Source organism: Crassostrea angulata, chromosome 4, assembly GCF_025612915.1.
Source record: "Crassostrea angulata isolate pt1a10 chromosome 4, ASM2561291v2, whole genome shotgun sequence".
NCBI classification, from domain to species: domain Eukaryota; kingdom Metazoa; phylum Mollusca; class Bivalvia; order Ostreida; family Ostreidae; genus Magallana; species Magallana angulata.
The window spans coordinates 3,546,737-3,565,996 of NC_069114.1; the positions used below are offsets into that span (position 1 = coordinate 3,546,737).

Below are 19,260 nucleotides of genomic sequence, written 5' to 3' on the forward strand. Positions count from 1 at the left end.
TGCGATACTGAAAACTTGCTTACAACGAAACCGTTCAAAACATTTCAAAACCGTAAATTTCAATTAATAGGTCTGCCATTTTCGGTATAGCCTACGGGAGATCAGAAAAGTTAAGATTAAACTTAAATATTCTTGATGAACTGTAAAAGCTTGTTCTTTTTCTAGTGCTTTGCTCGCCATTAAATAATAAATGTTGCATGATAAACGCAGACGTTCTTTTTTGTTATTAAAACAAAAAGGAATAACTACTTTTCAAAAACAAATTCCATATTGCGGATGTAATAAAAGTGTATTTCTTACTTAACAATGTTAAGTGCATTTCTGAATAAGTTTGTCAATAAGAGGACCACGAGAGGAAGAATGCATAAATAGGCTGTGCCTGCTTCCTAATTTCATTCAATGTATTATATGGAATAAAATAGTGTTTAAATAAAAATGAACAATAAGCTTCGAATTATAAGCAAAGTACAGAACTTTGCACACAATCCTCTGTTTATTCACAGATCTAAGGCCAATCTTTTTTTACATTTTACATGCTGAATAGGAAATACCAAGTTAAAAATCTTAAGCTGATTATAATAAACTCATGTGAAAACAATATGACTCAGACCTAGCAAAATTGTGAGCTGTGTATCTTGCTTATAATTCTACAATTGACACTAAAATGTTGGTTGATCTTTAGAAATGCCTCTTTAATCGTTTCGAACTTGTACAAGAAAGAATTAAAAGATGATATGTTGTAACTACTTTCTGGGTGCCCCTCTCTATACAATGAAATATATGAATTCTACATCAATTTTGATAGTTTTTCAGACAAGAAAAAAGACACCGTTAAAACAGTTTCCATGGTTCTGACACATTTGGTTACTGGTATTAAGGCATTGTGGCTATTCCAAAGAAATTATTACAAATGAAAAGCACCCTGGTTTGTTTCCCTTAGATGTTTTTTTACTAAAGATAAAAATTATGGATGGGCCTTATTGAAATAGACTGATATTCCTGTCCATACATTGACTATAATACAACTCTTTAACATGTTACGTGGCAACATTTTTCATTCGAGTGCGTAAGGTTAAAAAGTCATACAAGTTAACGCCAGGTAAATAACAGTCGTTTATAATAGGCCAAGGGAAAACCAATTAAATTTTTAAATATTTTTAATTTGAGGAATTGAGCACATTGAGGCACAATTTTATTCTTCTAATCTTAAGGAATTTTTTAATAAAACACAGTAACTATTGTAATATTTTTTTTTTAATAATACAATAACTGGTAAGTAGTTGAGGAAGAAATAGTACCTATATGCTCTCAAATACATTAATCGCTTTATAAAGTGCGGGAAGGAAAATATCGGGAATTGGAAGTTAACAAAGTACCCTTACCAAAAGTTTATTATCGGTAAAAATTGTATTCCATTAAGGTACAATGCCAAAGATTAAGTGTATGCGAAAATAAGTGTAATCTTCGAATACTTTACAATATTTATTTTTGTTATTTTACTGAGGGGCTATATGGTACAATATCCTATGAACGCCCATATAAAATTATTGTTGATCAGGTGAACTACGTTGCCCTATACGTTTCTTGTTTCGGATTTACAATCTACTTGTGTTAGCTTTTTTTCACAACTACCATGTTCCTTATCGCCGGTTGTCTCCAATAATAACTATATATATTGACAAAAAACCTATCCTCGCTAGCTTGCGACGCATTATACCATTTATGTTTGCAGTTGTACTACTTTTGGATAATACATTCTAAGAGGTTTTTTTAATGATTGGTCTTAGTATGCATAATACTTGAGTTTGCAATACTACCTGATACTAGGTATTAACTCCGTGCAGAATCGTGCGTTATTTATTGCTTCTTTTTTTGGTATTTTTTTTTTTGGGGGGGGGGGAGGTGGGGGTGGGTGGGTCGTTTTATTTGGGAATACAGGGGACCTTTTCTTTTAGATAATACATTTATTTATAATTAATAATATTGTCGCTAATTTCAACATTCCAGTTTAAAGTTTCTCTATTGAAGATTTCAGGGAATCTTCTTTATACTCGTTGATTCTCTCATAAGATAAATCTGCAGTATCCAATTATTTTAATGTTTACAAAAGTTTAGAAGCATTCGACAGTCTCTTTGTCGAACATTCAAGACGGGATTGGCAACATCGTAATAAATGTGTCTAAAAAGTAATTTATCTTCAAAGCTAGTATAGCAACAAACAAAGTTCGGATATGGTTGATATCGTCCTCAATGGAGCACTTATCTAACGACAAGAATATAGAATGAGATTATAATGGATGCAAATGATAAACTATTTACAATGTTATGATTGAATATTGTAAATTGAGGAACTGCTTTCCTGATCAATTACCCCCGCTGAGGAAAAGGTAATAGAGGTTTATATTCGAAATAACAAAGTTTTTGAGGTGCAGTGTTTTCAAATTTCATTTTTATGATCAAGGATGTCTAATTTACGGGGTTTTTTCAGTCCATGTAAATACTGTCCCGTCACGTGGCTTGTTCAACATGATAAAGTAGGGTTAAATTACATGAGGTTAAATAACAAGATGTTTGTAGATTACCTAGCAAGTTAGAATTAAAAATTCTATAACGACGGCAAAAAATATAATCGATTTTACAAAATCATTTATTCTTTGGAACAGACAACACAAACAATTTTTCTTCCTTCGACATAAGGTGGACACTTCAAGGAACCACAGCGAGCCTCTACGGAATAGAAAAGTTTGCCATATTTATTAGCAAGACCTCCATGTAAGGTGTCTGGATGCTCGTCAACACAGGTATACATGGTACCGGCTGGATGATCATGATATCCTGTCATAAGATTACCACGGTACTCTAACTTCCAGCCCTTGTAACATGATTTTCTAGCTACAAATGAAGATATGAAATAAAATGTTATCTGGGTCTTTTTTCTTAAACTGTGGAAAACCAAAATAAAAAATGTTGGGAATTTGGAGGAAAGGGGTATGAAATTTGTAGCATTACGTTTATTTAATTATTATGGGGGGAAGAGGGTATAAAATTAAAGCATATAGAAAAAAGGACATATAACGATATATACCAAAAAATTATTATACATCAATGTGCAGATAACAAATTCTGGGGAGATAACATTTTTAACATTTTTGAGAATTGCTATGATATATACCCACAAATGCTTTAAATAAAACATTGTTTAAGATTCTACAGGGGCGTTTTCCGACAAGTTTTATGAGGAATTTGCAGTAAAATGCAAAAGAAAAAAGAAACAGAAGTTGAGGCGGCGAAATGTCAGCTAATAAACATTTTTACACACTTTGGAACCATTTTATATAAAAAAAAAAAGCAAAGCGATTATAAAGACTTTGTTGTAAATGTTTGTAAAAGGTCAATTTAATAATTTTGATAAATATGATAACATCAAGTAAAATCCAAACCCAGACCGATAAAATATACGAAAAAATATTAGCGACATACATGTACCCAATGTATGTATGTATCAACAATGTGTGTACCACATTTACATACAGAACATTTGGCATCCGCAGTTTTTTGTCGCTTTGAACAAACTTTTTTTCAAGTAATTAAAAAGTGAATGTGCAAGCTGGGTACATGTTTAAGGGAATCCTGTGTATTTTCGGTATGAAATCGTTAAAAAATATTGGACGTCTTATATCGCCTGGAAAACGTGTTACTTCAAATTACTCTGCAAAGAATATTCTAATCATGCATCTCAAATTGTGGATATTGTTAGACGAGGTGACCCGAAAATAATAATAAATAAATAGCAAAATGAGATTGTTAGACGAAATTAGAGTAAACCGATTTTAAGTTTTGCGCTCACTCTAAATAGTTCCCGGAAAACCATCGTCTGTATCAATGCAGTGGTAGATGCTATTTTGTTTTAAATGTTAGATTATTGGGAGAAAAATACAAAGAAGAACAAAAAGGTTTTTGAAAAACACGTTTAGCGTTGTACAGTACATAGACGTAGAATATCGCTCCTCTAAATAATAATATCAAACTGTTTCTTAAACCCATCGTCCGTCAGTTCAAAACGTCTTAGCAAAGCTGTCTTCAAACTCATCGAAGTATCTCAATAACTTCCTACATTATGCAAGCCATTCTATAGTTATTTAATAAGAATTGGCGTGAACTCCGATTTCTGGTAGATCTCTAACCATATACCAAAATGTTTTTCCTTGTTTATTTAAAACTGATTGATTTATATAATAATCACCGCGGGTATGTAAAGACTTCCCAATTAATTTCACAGCGATGTGTAAAAAGTCACTTTGCTGTAAGCCATACGATTTGATGTCGAAATTAACTACTGTACAATTCTTAAGATGTGTTTCAAAAACCTTTTTGTGCTTCTTTGTGTGTTTTTTTTTCTTAAAATATCTGACATTTAAAACAATATAGCCTCTACAAGAACATGATATCTTTTTTAAAAACTGCTTTGATACACACGTTGGTTGTCCCTGCTATGTTGTGGCTGTTCGAAGATTAAAAATTAAAAATTAACGAAAAAATGATACTTTACTCGGGAGTATTTCTTATATTTGACACCACGATCTTCATTTCTTTCGATAGTACTTGAAATAATAAGCAGATACATATGACGTTACAAAAATGCATTAAACATAATGTTTGATATCGCTCTTATCCTATGTTATAAAAACATAAAGAAATACTCACGTTTAATGTATCATTTTTTGTAAATGTTTAATTTTTCTAGCTTCGAACAGCCACAACATAGCTGAGTACACTAATCCATATAGTTCCTTAAGTAATATCCATATAACATTGCATTCAATCTCACCTGGAAACATCTTGACGACAGATCTGTTTCTCTGAAGACAAACCGCACAGGGGACGTCATGATGATAAAGTGAACGCAGGTTGCCAGGAGAAGTGGCTGTTTCATATTCCGCGCCATAGACATAAGCCTTATCATCATCCGTCCCATCCGTGTATAACCCCCATTCTGGGTCTCTCGGTAAACACAAAGAATCAACTGCAGCTCCCTTGTGGCCATAATATGATCCACCGGTAAAACCTTTAAACGTTTGGTCTAGGTTATAGACATGTATATTGCATGTCATAACATGCTCTTTTGATATACTTTAACAACTAGTTGTCTTGGTTTAACAGCTTTATTCATTTTTTCCATTTTTTATCATTAGAAATGAGGATTGTTAGATTCATTAAAGTAAATCTAGTTTTGATATAAAAGTTCTAATATGTGATTTGCCAAAATATTTCTATTAAATGATTGAATCTCTAGCTCTCGAATTGCCTGATATCCAACTATCTTGAAAAGGTACAACATTATGTTCACCTACACCTGACCTAGGATGTCAGTATAACATTTCATTTCTTCCACATTGGACGAGAAAAAGATCAATGATTAAGCCAACATCAAGGTAGATATTGTACCTCTCGGGTAGCACCATCGTATATAACTAAAACAGCAATAATGCAATAATTGTATTATAACACACCTGATAGAATTAGTTCAGCATCTGAAGGGCATGTCTTCTTTCCCCATCTTGTGTAAACATAGCTGCTGTTTTGTGCATCTTAAAGTAATCAATGATCATTATATAGTCAGGTGTGAATGGATCAAATTATCATATGCTTACAAATTATAATACGCAGTAATTGGCACATGATACCTCGCATCTTTTGTATATCAGACTTTATTGTTTCTTTAAACACCCTTATTGATTCTTCGACATGTTCGGTAAAACTTTTGAATTCCCGCCTCAGAACCTCCACCTGATATGTTCCTAGACCAGACGACAGCTGTCCTGTCAGATAACCCTGTAACATGTCCTTACAAGTTTCGGTGTTTGTTTCTGCCCCAGCTAGGCTGATTTCAAACATCACAAAGAAAACGGCAATCATCTAGTGAGCAAACAAATATATTGTACACTTACAAGTTTTCAAGAGTTATTAAAAAATATCTTACCATTATTTGAAAACGAAATATCTACTTTAAGGTGAACTATGTATAAAATCCGAAACCATCATATTCTTGCAACGAAATAAGTGCAGATTAGATATCCTAAACAAAATATTTAATTCCCTTTTTTGCACAGTCTTTTTTTTTTAACTAAATATTAACATTTTCATTAAATACTTAACTAATTAAAAAAACCTTAACACCAGTTACATGTCACACGTTTTAAATTTTCAGATTAAGAATATTTTACAAAAATCAGGTTTTGGGGGTTCTTTTTGTGGGTTTTTTTTTAATATTGTTTTGGGGGTCTATTTATACAAGACCTAGCCAGGTTTCAAATTCCTTCCGTTTTGCTAGCACAAAAGCTTGCATGATCGGCCTCTAGAAGCAGGCTAAAAAATCATTGATGTAATTTATGTATATATTTGTAGACTGTGTCAAAATATCATGCAAAAATTAAAACAAACAGATCCACAACGAATTAAGCGGACGCCATGTAAATGAAAAAAAAATCTAACAGATATGTCTTTCATATATATATAAATATATATATATATATATATATATATATATATATATATATATATATATATATATATATATATATATATATATATATATATATATATTTAAAAACATGTCAGAGAATTAATATTTTTTTAATATACAAAACATAGTTTATGCGTTACTTAATTACTTTTAATAGTCCCTTTCGCATCGAATGTGATCAGACGATTTAGCGACAACTCTATATATTAACATTTATGCATTATTAAGTTTTTCTTGCAAGTTGTATTTTGGACTTCAGAAGGAAAAAGAGTTTAACACATAAGTTATATATTTAAGCAAGTGGCAGATTAAGCGTGTACCAGTACTGTATACCATATATACAGGATAACCTCTAGACTTATAAAAGGCATATACTATTCTTTCTTTGAGTTTGGTTAAGAATATAATCATATATATAAACGTTTGATATTTATCTTTCGGACAATGATTTTGATTTACAATGTGCTGTAAAAATGACCAATAAATTAAAGTAACTTTTAAAAAATATAAAAAAATGTTCTAAATAATTGCGTATATTTCTTAACTTGCAATAAGTTTATTCAATATCTATGATTTATTAAAGATTAAATTCTAATATGTGTATTCAAAACAACTGTAAATATAAATATTTTTCAAAATGTATTTTAGTACAGTGGATGTTCATACATGTATAATTTTCATCCATTTTTCATTATGTGATTTTGCAACTTTTTTCGTTTCAAATTAAAATTCTTCGATTTCTTTGGAGCTTTTTTTCCCTTCTTATTATTGCTTTATACGTATAAAATCTATTTTTCAAAAGTTGGAATTTGATTTTGATTTACAACTTTTTTACGAATGTTACCTAAAAATGTTCAAAATACATTGTTTTTCTCAACTCTAACAATTACATGGAGCATTTTATAAAAAAAATAATGCAATAAACACAATGGTATAGAATTATAAACGATTTTGATTCGTTTTAGTTGTATACATATTTGTTTATTGAGAATATTGTGTAACATTTGATTAAGGTAGTCCCAGTGTTTTTAGAAACTTGTGTCATATCATTTTTTTTTATTTGAACATTTAAAGCAACTTATAAACTTACTAAAGAGGCCAAAACGTTTATACCTTTGCGCTTTTGTTTTCTTACAGTTTCTTTAAGCTCACACGGTCCAAAAATTCAACAGCCAATATTTAACAAGAGAATTTCATAATTTATTGAATTATACACAAAAATATACCATCTAAGGTTTTAATTTAAGAAAATCAGTTGATAATCCTCAAATCATAAAAGTTTTATTGATTTTCTACAGAAAATATGTATATTAATAAAAATACATTTTTCTTACCACGACCCCCCCCCCCACACACACAAAAAAAACCTCAAAATAGCAAAATTAACGACGGAGATGCAATATTTTAACAACTTTTTGATCGAACAATTACTATTTTAAAACACTCGTTGTGTGCCAAAAGTAAATTCCATTAAATTTATTTCATAAACGGTTTATCATTCTCGAAACTAGTTTGTTACAAAAGTAAACTTACCATTGTCATATCAAAGAACATTTTAAAAGCCTTCTTTACAAAGTTTGTATTTATAATTTTCTTTTAAGAGGTAAAAATGATCATATGTAAACCTGATTCAACCAACGCATTTTATCAGGTTCGAATTAAATTGAAACCTAATACCCGTACTTTTAATCACTTTTCAATGACATATTATTGTGTCAGCTGTCGTCTGGTCGATAGATATGTATGCTACTAATATTTACATGCAATGCAAAATACATGTTTTATTTCCATTTTTTTATTTTAAAATTAAGCTCTTGAAACAGTTTACGAATTTATGGTAAACATGATAGTTTTAGCATAGTCCACATCCAATGTTTATTTTCCGAATGATATACATTTCGTTTTCTTTAAATAATTGATAAACGACAACATCGTATTTCGAAATTGTTTTGCATCTTTACTATACCTTTTGCTAAGAAGTACAGTAAAACTTGTTTAGTACAAATATAGATGTAGCGATTTTTCGGACATAGCAAGGTTTTTTTAAGTCTCCGGTATTATTCTTAACAAATCTTTGCAAAATTGTACGATTTTAACGAATTCGGATATATAACGAATTTACGGATATAGCAAACTGATTTGGAGTCCCGTAGAGGTGAATAGTGATGAAGTTTAACACTTTTATATCGAATTTATTAACAGTTTAAAAAAGTTTGCACCACTATTTAATTTAAGAGTTTGAATAAATTTATTTTTATATAAATCTTCGACTCACAATCCGATTATCAAAGATATCAAAGTAACGAAGTACATGTATATAACGAAGTAAATGCATTGGTCCCTAGGACTTCGCTACGACCAATATGTTTTACGGTGCAACTGTTGGGGGAAAGCTGCTGGAACTACATACACATGAGATGTGTAAATAAAAAATTACTTTTCATTTTTGTTTGTTTTTTTTTTTTTATCTAAAATGGTTTAAAAAATTTGTATTTCATTTGATTATTTTTTTTATGCTAGTGTGTGCACATTTTTTTTGATGACTTTGTAAATACCAATTTCCGTTAAAAGGTTTTAAAAAGTGAAACTTCTTCAACTATTTTGCAGCTCTAATTTTTCTTTGTTTTTTTTTTTATAACATCATGTGGCTGTAATTAAAAAAAACGATTGTTTTATCTCCTTCCCACTACAAGACCAATTTGACAATAAAGCATGAAACTAGAATATGAAATTCTTACCCGTATCTATGTCAGAAAGAATTGTATCATAAAGAATAAAGAGTCGAGAAATCACAGTTTACACTAAAATAGCGATTATTTATTCAACGTAAAACTCAGGACAGATGCATGATTCACCGCTTTACTTCAATCAGTTTATATCGCACGAGATCACTTGACATTACACATGTAATTTTTATTCCTTTGTTTACGTTTCTCAACAGAGTAGGAGGAACTTTGATGGCTCTCACAAAATTTGGTGCGATACTGAAAACTTGCTTACAACGAAACCGTTCAAAACATTTCAAAACCGTAAATTTCAATTAATAGGTCTGCCGTTTTCGGTATAGCCTACGGGAGATCAGAAAAGTTAAGATGAAACTTAAATATTCTTGATGAACTGTAAAAGCTTGTTCTTTTTCTAGTGCTTTGCTCGCCATTAAATAATAAATGTTGCATGATAAACGCAGACGTTCTTTTTTGTTATTAAAACAAAAAGGAATAACTACTTTTCAAAAACAAATTCCATATTGCAGATGTAATAAAATGTATTTCTTACTTAACAATGTCAAGTGCATTTCTGAATAAGTTTGTCAATGAGAGGACCACGAGAGGAAGAATGCATAGATAGGCTGTGCCTGCTTCCTAATTTCATTCAATGTATTATATGGAATAAAATAGTGTTTAAATAAAAATGAACAATAAGCTTCGAATTATAAGCAAAGTACAGAACTTTGCACACAATCCTATGTTTATTCACAAATCTAAGGCCAATCTTTTTTTACATTTTACATGCTGAATAGGAAATACCAAGTTAAAAATCTTAAGCTGATTATAATAAACTCATGTGAAAACAATATGACTCAGACCTAGCAAAATTGTGAGCTGTGTATCTTGCTTATAATTCTACAATTGACACTAAAATGTTGGTTGATCTTTAGAAATGCCTCTTTAATCGTTTCGAACTTGTACAAGAAAGAATTAAAAGATGATATGTTGTAACTACTTTCTGGGTGCCCCTCTCTATACAATGAAATATATGAATTCTACATCAATTTTGATAGTTTTTCAGACAAGAAAAAAGACACCGTTAAAACACACAGGGCGAAAAACCATCTTTAAGCAAGTCCTTAAAGGTGGCTTAAAGGTGACTTAAAGGAGCTTAAAGGCTATACAACCTTTAAGCCGCCTTTAAGTCACCTTTAAGCAAGTGCTTATAGGTCCTTAATGTCCAAACTTCTTTAAGCTACCTTTAAGCCACCTTTAAGCATCTTTAAGTGGCATTTACGCTCTCTTTACACTGCCTTTACACTGTCTTTAAGTGGCCTTTAAGTCAATATTGATCAAGCTGAACAATAAAAACATATATTAAATGCAAAAGCTCTTTTATAGAGATGGGAGGGGGTCATCAGAGTGATAATATAATTTCCAAGGAAGGGAAGGGGGTGTTCCAGGCGGTTTTAATCGTCGCTCCATTAAACACAGAACGCTATCATCAGCACCGCTCTGATGGACACAGATTGCCGTTATAAAATTCTTTATAATTTTTGGGGGGTTTCAAAATTATTGTAGGTATGAGCGCAGTCTCTGTATCTTAATATGTGCATAAAACTAATTAAAGTATGTTTGTTTCCTATCATAAATTAATCGGTGAAAAAAAAAATATCTCTCTCTCTCTCTCTCTCTCTCTCTCTCTCTCTCTCTCAGTTCATCCGGTTATTAAACAAAATAAAGATAATGAACCAAAAATGCATGATTTAATTTGTTAATCGGTTTAAGGTTTGTATTTTTTTTTCAATTTTCATTATTTCTAACTCTAGATCTGCTAGATAAATGTTAAAGATGAAAAGACTCTCAACTGCCTTTGTTATATCGGGCAGGATATTACTGCTTTGTTTGTCTAGACATAGTTTTGTTCGTTTGTGTATATCTAATTAGAGTCTATTGTTTGTCCAACTTAAGAAAACCCCTGGAACTAACACAGAATATACAAGATATACACAGCAGTTGTGTCGTGTGCCCAGGTGCATGTTTGTGTATATCTAATTGAAGTCTATTGTTTTTCCAACTTAAGAAAACCCCTGGAACTAACACAGAATATACAAGATATACACAACAGGTGTGTCGTGTGCCCAGGTGCACGTCAGGGTTTTTAAAGGCGTTGAATCTTAGTTTGTACGAGTATACGATAAGTCTAGTGAATAAAAGTTAATTTACATTTGTAATTCATTTTCAAAGTATTATTTCCTAGCTCTGGGTTTCAAAGATGTTACGTCTACAAATTAACGATACATGTATGTAAGAGTAAAATCTTGAGGCTAATTAATTAATGTACCGGTGATCATAAATAGGGGTTGATTATTTAAATATATGTATAAGGGTAAATATGTCAAATATACCCGGCCTGGCACATCATACAATTGTATGTACAAGTCATTTGCAATTGCCACATGCAGTAAATACGTCACCGGTAATTTGTAATTTTGTTTGTTATAGAATTGATAGTTTAAAAATCATGTACATGTACATACAATTACATGTAAATATTTAAACATATTGGAACGGCGCCGCGATCATGAAAACCGGGAAATTGCGGGAAATTGAACAAATACCCTAATAGTATCAATGCATTTAATAAAAGAAATGATTTCATTTTCTTTCTTACATTTTTATAGCTATAAATTAGATGAACAACTATATCTACTCGGTTTAAATTTATTAACTAAGAAAGCCTACTATAGTGAACCTAACGGTTTCCATTTAGGTATAATATATTTTTGTTCACTGAAGACCAAGTTCCGTATTTCATTCTAAATACATGCATGCATGTAATTTATAAATTAGATATAATTGATTGTTACAAACTGAATGGTTTGTCAAAATCTTTTCAAGTAAACACATTCAATACAGTGATTCAATATCCACTGATATATAGGATATAAAAACACTCATTTATATGTAAGTTGCCGTGGCGCAGAGGATGTGTGGTGATGCTAGTAAACTAAGGGTCCCGGGTTCAATTCTCGCCATGGCCGGTTTTTTTTTTGGTGTTTTTTTTCATTTTTCTTTCTAGAACAAAAACCGTTTTAATACCTTTTCTTTCATAAAGTTAATACATTTTGTTGGAAATTAAGCACAATATTGAATTAAATTTTTTTTAATGGCTTAAAGGTGGCTTAAAGGTAGCTTAAAGGTGGCTTAAAGGTGGCTTAAAGGTGGCTTAAAGAAGTTTGGACATTAAGGACCTATAAGTTGTCCTTAAAGGTGGCTTAAAGGTGGCTTAAAGATAGTCTTTAAGCTGCCTTTAAGCCATCTTTACGCTTTCTTTAAGCCACTTTAAGCAATACTTATAGCTTAAAGGTAGCTTAAAGGTGGCTTAAAGATCGTCTTTAAGCTACCTTTAAACACCTTTAAGCTATCTTTAAGGAGGACTTAAAGATGGTCATTCATCCTGTGACAGTTTCCATGGTTTTGACACATTTGGTTACTGGTATTAAGGCATTGTGGCTATTCCAAAGAAATTATTACAAATGAAAAGCACCCTGGTTTGTTGCCATTAGTTGTTTTTTTAATAAAGATAAAAATTATGGATGGGCCGTATTGAAATAGACTGATATTCCTGTCCATACATTGACTATAATACAACTCTTTAACATGTTACGTGGCAACATTTTTCATTCGAGTGCGTAAGGTTAAAAAGTCATACAAGTTAACGCCAGGTAATTAACAGTCGTTTATAATGGGCCAAGGCAAAACCAATTAAATTTTTAAATATCTTTAATTTGAGGAATTGAGCACATTGAGGCACAATTTTATTCTTCTAATCTTAAGGAATTTTTTAATAAAACACAGTAACTATTATAATATTTTTTTTTAATAATACAATAACTGGTAAGTAGTTGAGGAAGAAATAGTACCTATATGCTCTCAAATATATTAATCGCTTTATAAAGTGCGGGAAGGAAAATATCGGGAATTGGAAGTTAACAAAGTACCCTTACCAAAAGTTTATTATCGGTAAAAATTGTATTCCATTAAGGTACAATGCCAAAGATTAAGTGTATGCGAAAATAAGTGTAATCTTCGAATACTTTACAATATTTATTTTTTGTTATTTTACTGAGGGGCTATATGGTACAATATCCTATGAACGCCCATATAAAATTATTGTTGATCAGGTGAACTACGTTGCCCTATACGTTTCTTGTTTCGGATTTACAATCTACTTGTAAAAGCTTTTGTTCACAACTACCATGTTCCTTATCGCCGGTTGTCTCCAATAATAACTATATATATTGACAAAAAAACCTATCCTCGCTAGCTTGCGACGCATTATACCATTTATGTTTGCAGTTTTACTACTTTTGGATAATACATTCTAAGAGTTTTTTTTAATGATTGGTCTTAGTATGCATAATACTTGAGTTTGCAATACTACCTGATACTAGGTATTAACTCCGTGCAGAATTGTGCGTTATTTATTGCTTCTTTTTTTGGTATTTTTTTTGGGGGGGGAGGTGGGGGTGGGTGGGTCGTTTTATTTGGGAATACAGGGGACCTTTTCTTTTAAATGATACATTTATTTATAATTAATAATATTGTCGCTTATAATACCAAATTTCAACATTCCAGTTTAAAGTTTCTCTATTGAAGATTTTAGGGAATCTTCTTTATACTCGTTGATTCTCTCATAAGATAAATCTGCAGTATCCAATTATTTTAATGTTTACAAAAGTTTAGAAGCATTCGACAGTCTCTTTGTCGAATATTCAAGATGGGATTGGCGATATCATAATAATGTGTCTAAAAAGTAATTTATCTTCAAAGCTAGTATAGCTACAAACAAAGTTCGGATATGGTTGATATCGTCCTCAATGGAGCACTTATCTAACGACAAGAATATAGAATGAGATTATAATGGATGCAAATGTTAAACTATTTACAATGTTATGATTGAATATTGTAAATTGAGGAACTGCTTTCCTGATCAAATAACCCCGCTGAGGAAAAGGTAAAAGAGGTTTATATTCGAAATAACAAAGTATTTGAGGTGCGGTGTCTTCAAATTTCATTTTTAGAAACCAGGTTGTGATACTGATCGAGAATGCCTAATTTACGGGTTTTTTCAGTCCATGTAAATATTGTCCCGTTACGTGGCTTGCTCAACATGATAAAGTAGGGTTAAATTACATGAGGTTAAATAACAAGATGTTTGTAGATTACATAGCAAGTTAGAATTAAAAATTCTATAACGACAGCAAAAAATATAATCGATTTTACAAAATCATTTATTCTTTGGAACAGACAACACAAACAATTTCTCTTCCTTCGACATAAGGTGGACACTTCAAGGAACCACAGCGAGCCTTGTGATCCTTCTGTTGTTATTCTTTAGACTTTTGAAATCATAAGTCAGTTGGAGTTTTATGATATTTATTAAGCACTGTAATCGTATAGTGGTATAAAAGCAATAATTAATCAATCTGCTATCAATCCAAAATCCATCTACTAATTATTAATCAAATCATAAGTATATAAATCAGTAAAATAAAATAATCAATTGTTAGAACATCCTTTCGGGTCACAGTTCATAAGTGACTTATAACGAAGTCCATTGTTAAAGGTTAATTACAATTAAGAGTCTTGCATCCGTTGACCGCTTTCCAAAGTCCAATCATCATCGAGAGTTTTATTCTTCCTGGTCATTCCGCTCACACCACGAGTCCTAACTACGCAGTTGTCCCTCTCGGTCAATGACCTTTCACTATACACTTATTTCGTATCGAGTGCACAACAAGCTAATGACTAATTAACGTAAAGCAGAATACAATCATAAAATTATATTTCATATATATACGGCTATCTGGTTACATACGTCCCCCTAACAAAAGAAATATCCCCGAGGGAGATTTCTTTCGCCAGGTGCCCGGTGTGAGAAATTATCCTTCAAACTCTTCTAGGTCAGATGAACTTCCTGGTGACACACCGGTCAGAACATCTATGTTGAGAGGTTGAATGAAGTGACCAATTTCCTATACCGGCTTGGGACACAATACTAGTCTGTCAACAAATATGTATACTTCACTCATAACAATATATAATTGTTTAGCAATTCATGCAAAAGTCAGTAATAATCATATATACTTTTGACAACAATATTAATCAATACAAAATAATCAAAATCATATATAATTGCAATTAAATGCAATCAGAATTGTCCAAAGTCCCACACAGGTAACATATAAAGTCCATTATAAAATGTTTCTTCAAGCATAAGCGCCGCTAGAATTATAATAAAATACATAAGCATATATAAAGGTTACACAGTCCAGCGTACATAAAAGTTACACTAAAGTTATTGATTTCACACAATTGCATCCATTTCGAATAATCGGAACGATAATCAAGAAAAACGTCGTGTAATTCGGATTCGAAGAATTCCATTCGCAGTTCTCAGCTCACCACATTTTGATTTCAAATATAACATTTCATAATTATTTCAATAACATTTTACATTTTTCACAAATTGAAACATATTGAATACACAATTTTTATAAGCACAACAACGGCACTTCCTGCGCGGATGGCGAGTTTGCTCCTCGCGGAACATCGACTGCGTTCCTCTATTTCTTAGACATCAACGCCCTTTCTGCAAGGTATTCGCGTGCCAAGTTCGGGTCTGGTCCATAGCGTTCAGGCCTCGGATAATCGGAGTTCCTATTCTCTCCGGTCAACTGGTATGCTAATTCTTCAGTGATTGGTCCAATAGCGTGAGCGTCTGCAATTGATCGTCGTGGTTTTCCATAACGGCGAGGTCTCTTTGGGGTTGTAGTGTCCTTTACTATGGGGTTCATTTCAATAGTCTCTTGGGAATTTCGTTGATCAGGATTAACACCAGACAAATTGTTTCCGCCAGAACTTTCCTCATCCCTGTCACCACCCCTTTTTCGACAACCCGACCAGCAACCACGGCACTTATATCCTAACTTTTTGATAGTTTTACGTTTCATGATACAAATTCCGAATATAATTATTATTGCCAAAATCAAAAATACATAAAACCAAAGACTTCCCACCCAAGGTAATGATTACATAGATTGTAGCTCATTGTTTACTGGCAATTCCGCCATTAGTGTGTCCATAGGGAAAACTTTAATATCCTTTAATTTATCGGGAATCTTAATGTGTCCCATCCCCGGAAATTTGATGTTAAGGTGATCCCAAGGTGTGTGTGTGTTTGTGCCATCAATAAAATTTTGAAAGGAGTCAGACATATTAAATTTCATTGACTTTCTCGATTATAGTAAGGAGGAAGTAATAATGAACCATGAAAACCAGAACAACCTTGTCCAATATTTAAGATGTTTATCCTAACATTTTATTAGTTTACCAGTAATTTTTAATTTCTTACAACGACAAAGTGTTACGGTTTCTTTACATAATCGCGGGTTCCGATATTTCGAATATGTGTAATCTCTGTTACGTCTGCGGTATTTCATTATCAGTCAAAATGTCAAAGGGACCACACTACTGTACCTATTCAAAAGCGAGCAATACACACAAAGCAAGTTTACTCATTCTTATTTTAATTTACAACACATTATACAATTGCTTTAATCATGTCGGCCATTTTATCGGCAACAATAGCAAGACAATTTTCTACATGCTGTTGTTTGCTAACAGCTATATTCGTACGAGGCTTAGGGACTGGTTTACGCGGTTTGGGGATTTGTTTACGGGTGAAGCCTAGACCTACTTTAGAATTTATTTCACCAATTTCCATATCCTCGTCTAAAAGTAAAGCTGGGGTATTTAAAGGTATCTCATAATTTTGATCATGATATTCACTTTGTTCTGACTCAGGGTTCTCATCCAATTCCGACTCAACAGTCTGTTCATGCTCGTCCTTACTCGGTCGACCATCCATGATCTGTTTAGCTCTTATGCGTCTCTGAAGTTCAACTAAGGGTATATCTTCTTCGTCTGAAGAATTTTCTCTCTCTTGTTGTTTAAACCGAATAGCTCTTTCTAATGGCTCTGGCTGCACCTCGCCATCATCTTCCGAAGATGATTCCTCCTCAGGTGGTACCACATAATTGGTTTTTCTCAGAGTTCTTCCACCTTCTTCAATATCTTGTGGGAGGGGCCAGTGCGAAATATCTGCCAATCTCAATTGTCGTGCATGGCACTTGGTGATAGATCCAGTTAATTGATCCTTCAGCACAAAACTGACTGGTCCTTTCTGTTCAATAATTCGGTAATAGGGGAGCCACTTTTTATCTAGTTTGTTTTGTCTCCTGTTGTTCTTGAGATAGACTGGGTCTCCTACCTGGACATCTTCATCTTTGCTCTTCTTATCAGCCTGGGCTTTCTGTTTCTTCTTGGCTTCTTTCATATTTCGATGTACTAGCATAAACGCCTTGTGCTGTTCTTGAAGGGCGATTTTATGTTGATCTTCTCCTGCATATCTTCGACGAGGTTTCAGTAAAGTATTAAGAGGTAATACAACGTCTCTATTGTACATCAGGTAGTATGGGGAAAACTTTGAAGATTCATTCGGGTGAAATCGAATAGCTGCCAATGTTTGGTTAAGATGAATATCCCATGTTTGAGCATTGTCTGTTATCTTCTTAGCCATTACGTCATGAAGAGTGCGGTGGAATCTCTCTACCTTGCCGTTGCCTTGAGGACTGTAGTAAGATGTTGTGATGTGGTTAATGTTTAGTTCTTTCAAGGTTTCTTGTACCTTTTGATTAACATTCTCTGTTCCATTGTCTGTGAGAATTTGAAGAGGACAGCCATATCTGGGGTATATTTCTTCTAATATAAGGTGCACTATATTGTCAGCTGACTTGTCAGGAACGGGGAAGGCTTCCGGCCATCCAGAGTAAATGTCAATGAAAGAAACTATATACTTGTTTCCTGTCAGTGAAGTTGGATATGGCCCTGACAAATCGAGTCCTACCTTAGCCATTGGAAAAGGTGGTATGTCGGTCTCTTGAAGTGGAGGTTGAGTTCTCTTATTGCTCCTCGTTTGGCATATTACGCATCCTTCTATATATGAGTATAACCTCTTGTATAAGTTTGGCATATAATATTTTTGTCTGATTACATCATACGTTTTGTCCACTCCCATGTGTCCAAGTCCATCATGGTATTGTTGTACTACCAAAAGTTCTAACTCACGTGGTATATACAGGCGCAGTCTCGGACCTTCAGAATCTCCATCTGAAAGATAGTACATTAGGCCATCTATTTCAAGAAACTTCTTTTCTTCGGTCGCCGTTGCTTTTCCTTTACTCAACCTATTTCTCAGCTTTTTGATCTGCTCATCATTTTGTTGGCTTTCCTTTATGTTTATTTCTTCCGGTAAGTCGATGAAAGGCTTGAGCAATTCGTCCTGCTGTTTAACTTCGCACCTGGCTAATCTTTTAGATGAGAAAGCATTTGAGTTTAGTACGTTTACTTCAAAGAAATTGTCTTTAACATCCGGTTCATCACATTCAGATTGTTCCTCTTCATCATCAGAAATAGCGGACGGTAACCTGGATAAAAGATCTGCACAGCAATTGAACCTTCCTTCTATGTATTCTACCTTGCAGTTATACCCAGCGATACTCAAAGCCCATAATTGAATCTTTTTATTTTGCATCGGGGATTCTAAAATATATTTGAGCGGTTTGTGATCTGTCCGTATAGTAAACTCAGCACTGTGAAGGTAATGGTCCAGCTTCTGGAGGGCATAGTGGATTGCAAATGCCTCCTTTTCTATGGTTGACCATTTCACCTGGGTTTTACTCAGCTTGTGGGATAGATAGTATATTGGCTTATCTTCTCCTTTGTCAGTCTTTTGGGTGAGGCAAGCTCCTATACAATTGTCGCTGGCATCGGTGTACAAGATGTATGGCTTATTAGTATCTGGATAAGCTAATAAAGGCACTACTGTTAAACTCTCTTTAAGGAAGTCAAACGCTTCTTGACAGCATGATGTCCACTTGAATCTGGCATACTTCCTGGTTA

At 32.9% G+C, this 19,260-nt stretch overlaps 1 protein-coding gene across 1 annotated transcript in view; it reads right to left on the bottom strand.

Annotated features, from left to right (window-relative positions):
• Positions 1–2,647: 2,647 nt before the first annotated feature.
• The window catches only part of LOC128180541 (uncharacterized), a 36,404-nt gene continuing 19,791 nt past the window's right edge, over positions 2,648–19,260 (bottom strand). Inside the window, exons 9-13 of the mRNA XM_052848657.1 lie at positions 14,556–14,606; positions 5,832–5,916; positions 5,511–5,588; positions 4,829–5,065; positions 2,648–2,892 (exon numbers count right to left, since the gene is read on the bottom strand). Of these exons, the coding sequence (XP_052704617.1) occupies positions 2,648–2,892; positions 4,829–5,065; positions 5,511–5,588; positions 5,832–5,916; positions 14,556–14,606 (696 nt within the window). The remainder of the gene's footprint in view (positions 2,893–4,828; positions 5,066–5,510; positions 5,589–5,831; positions 5,917–14,555; positions 14,607–19,260) is intronic.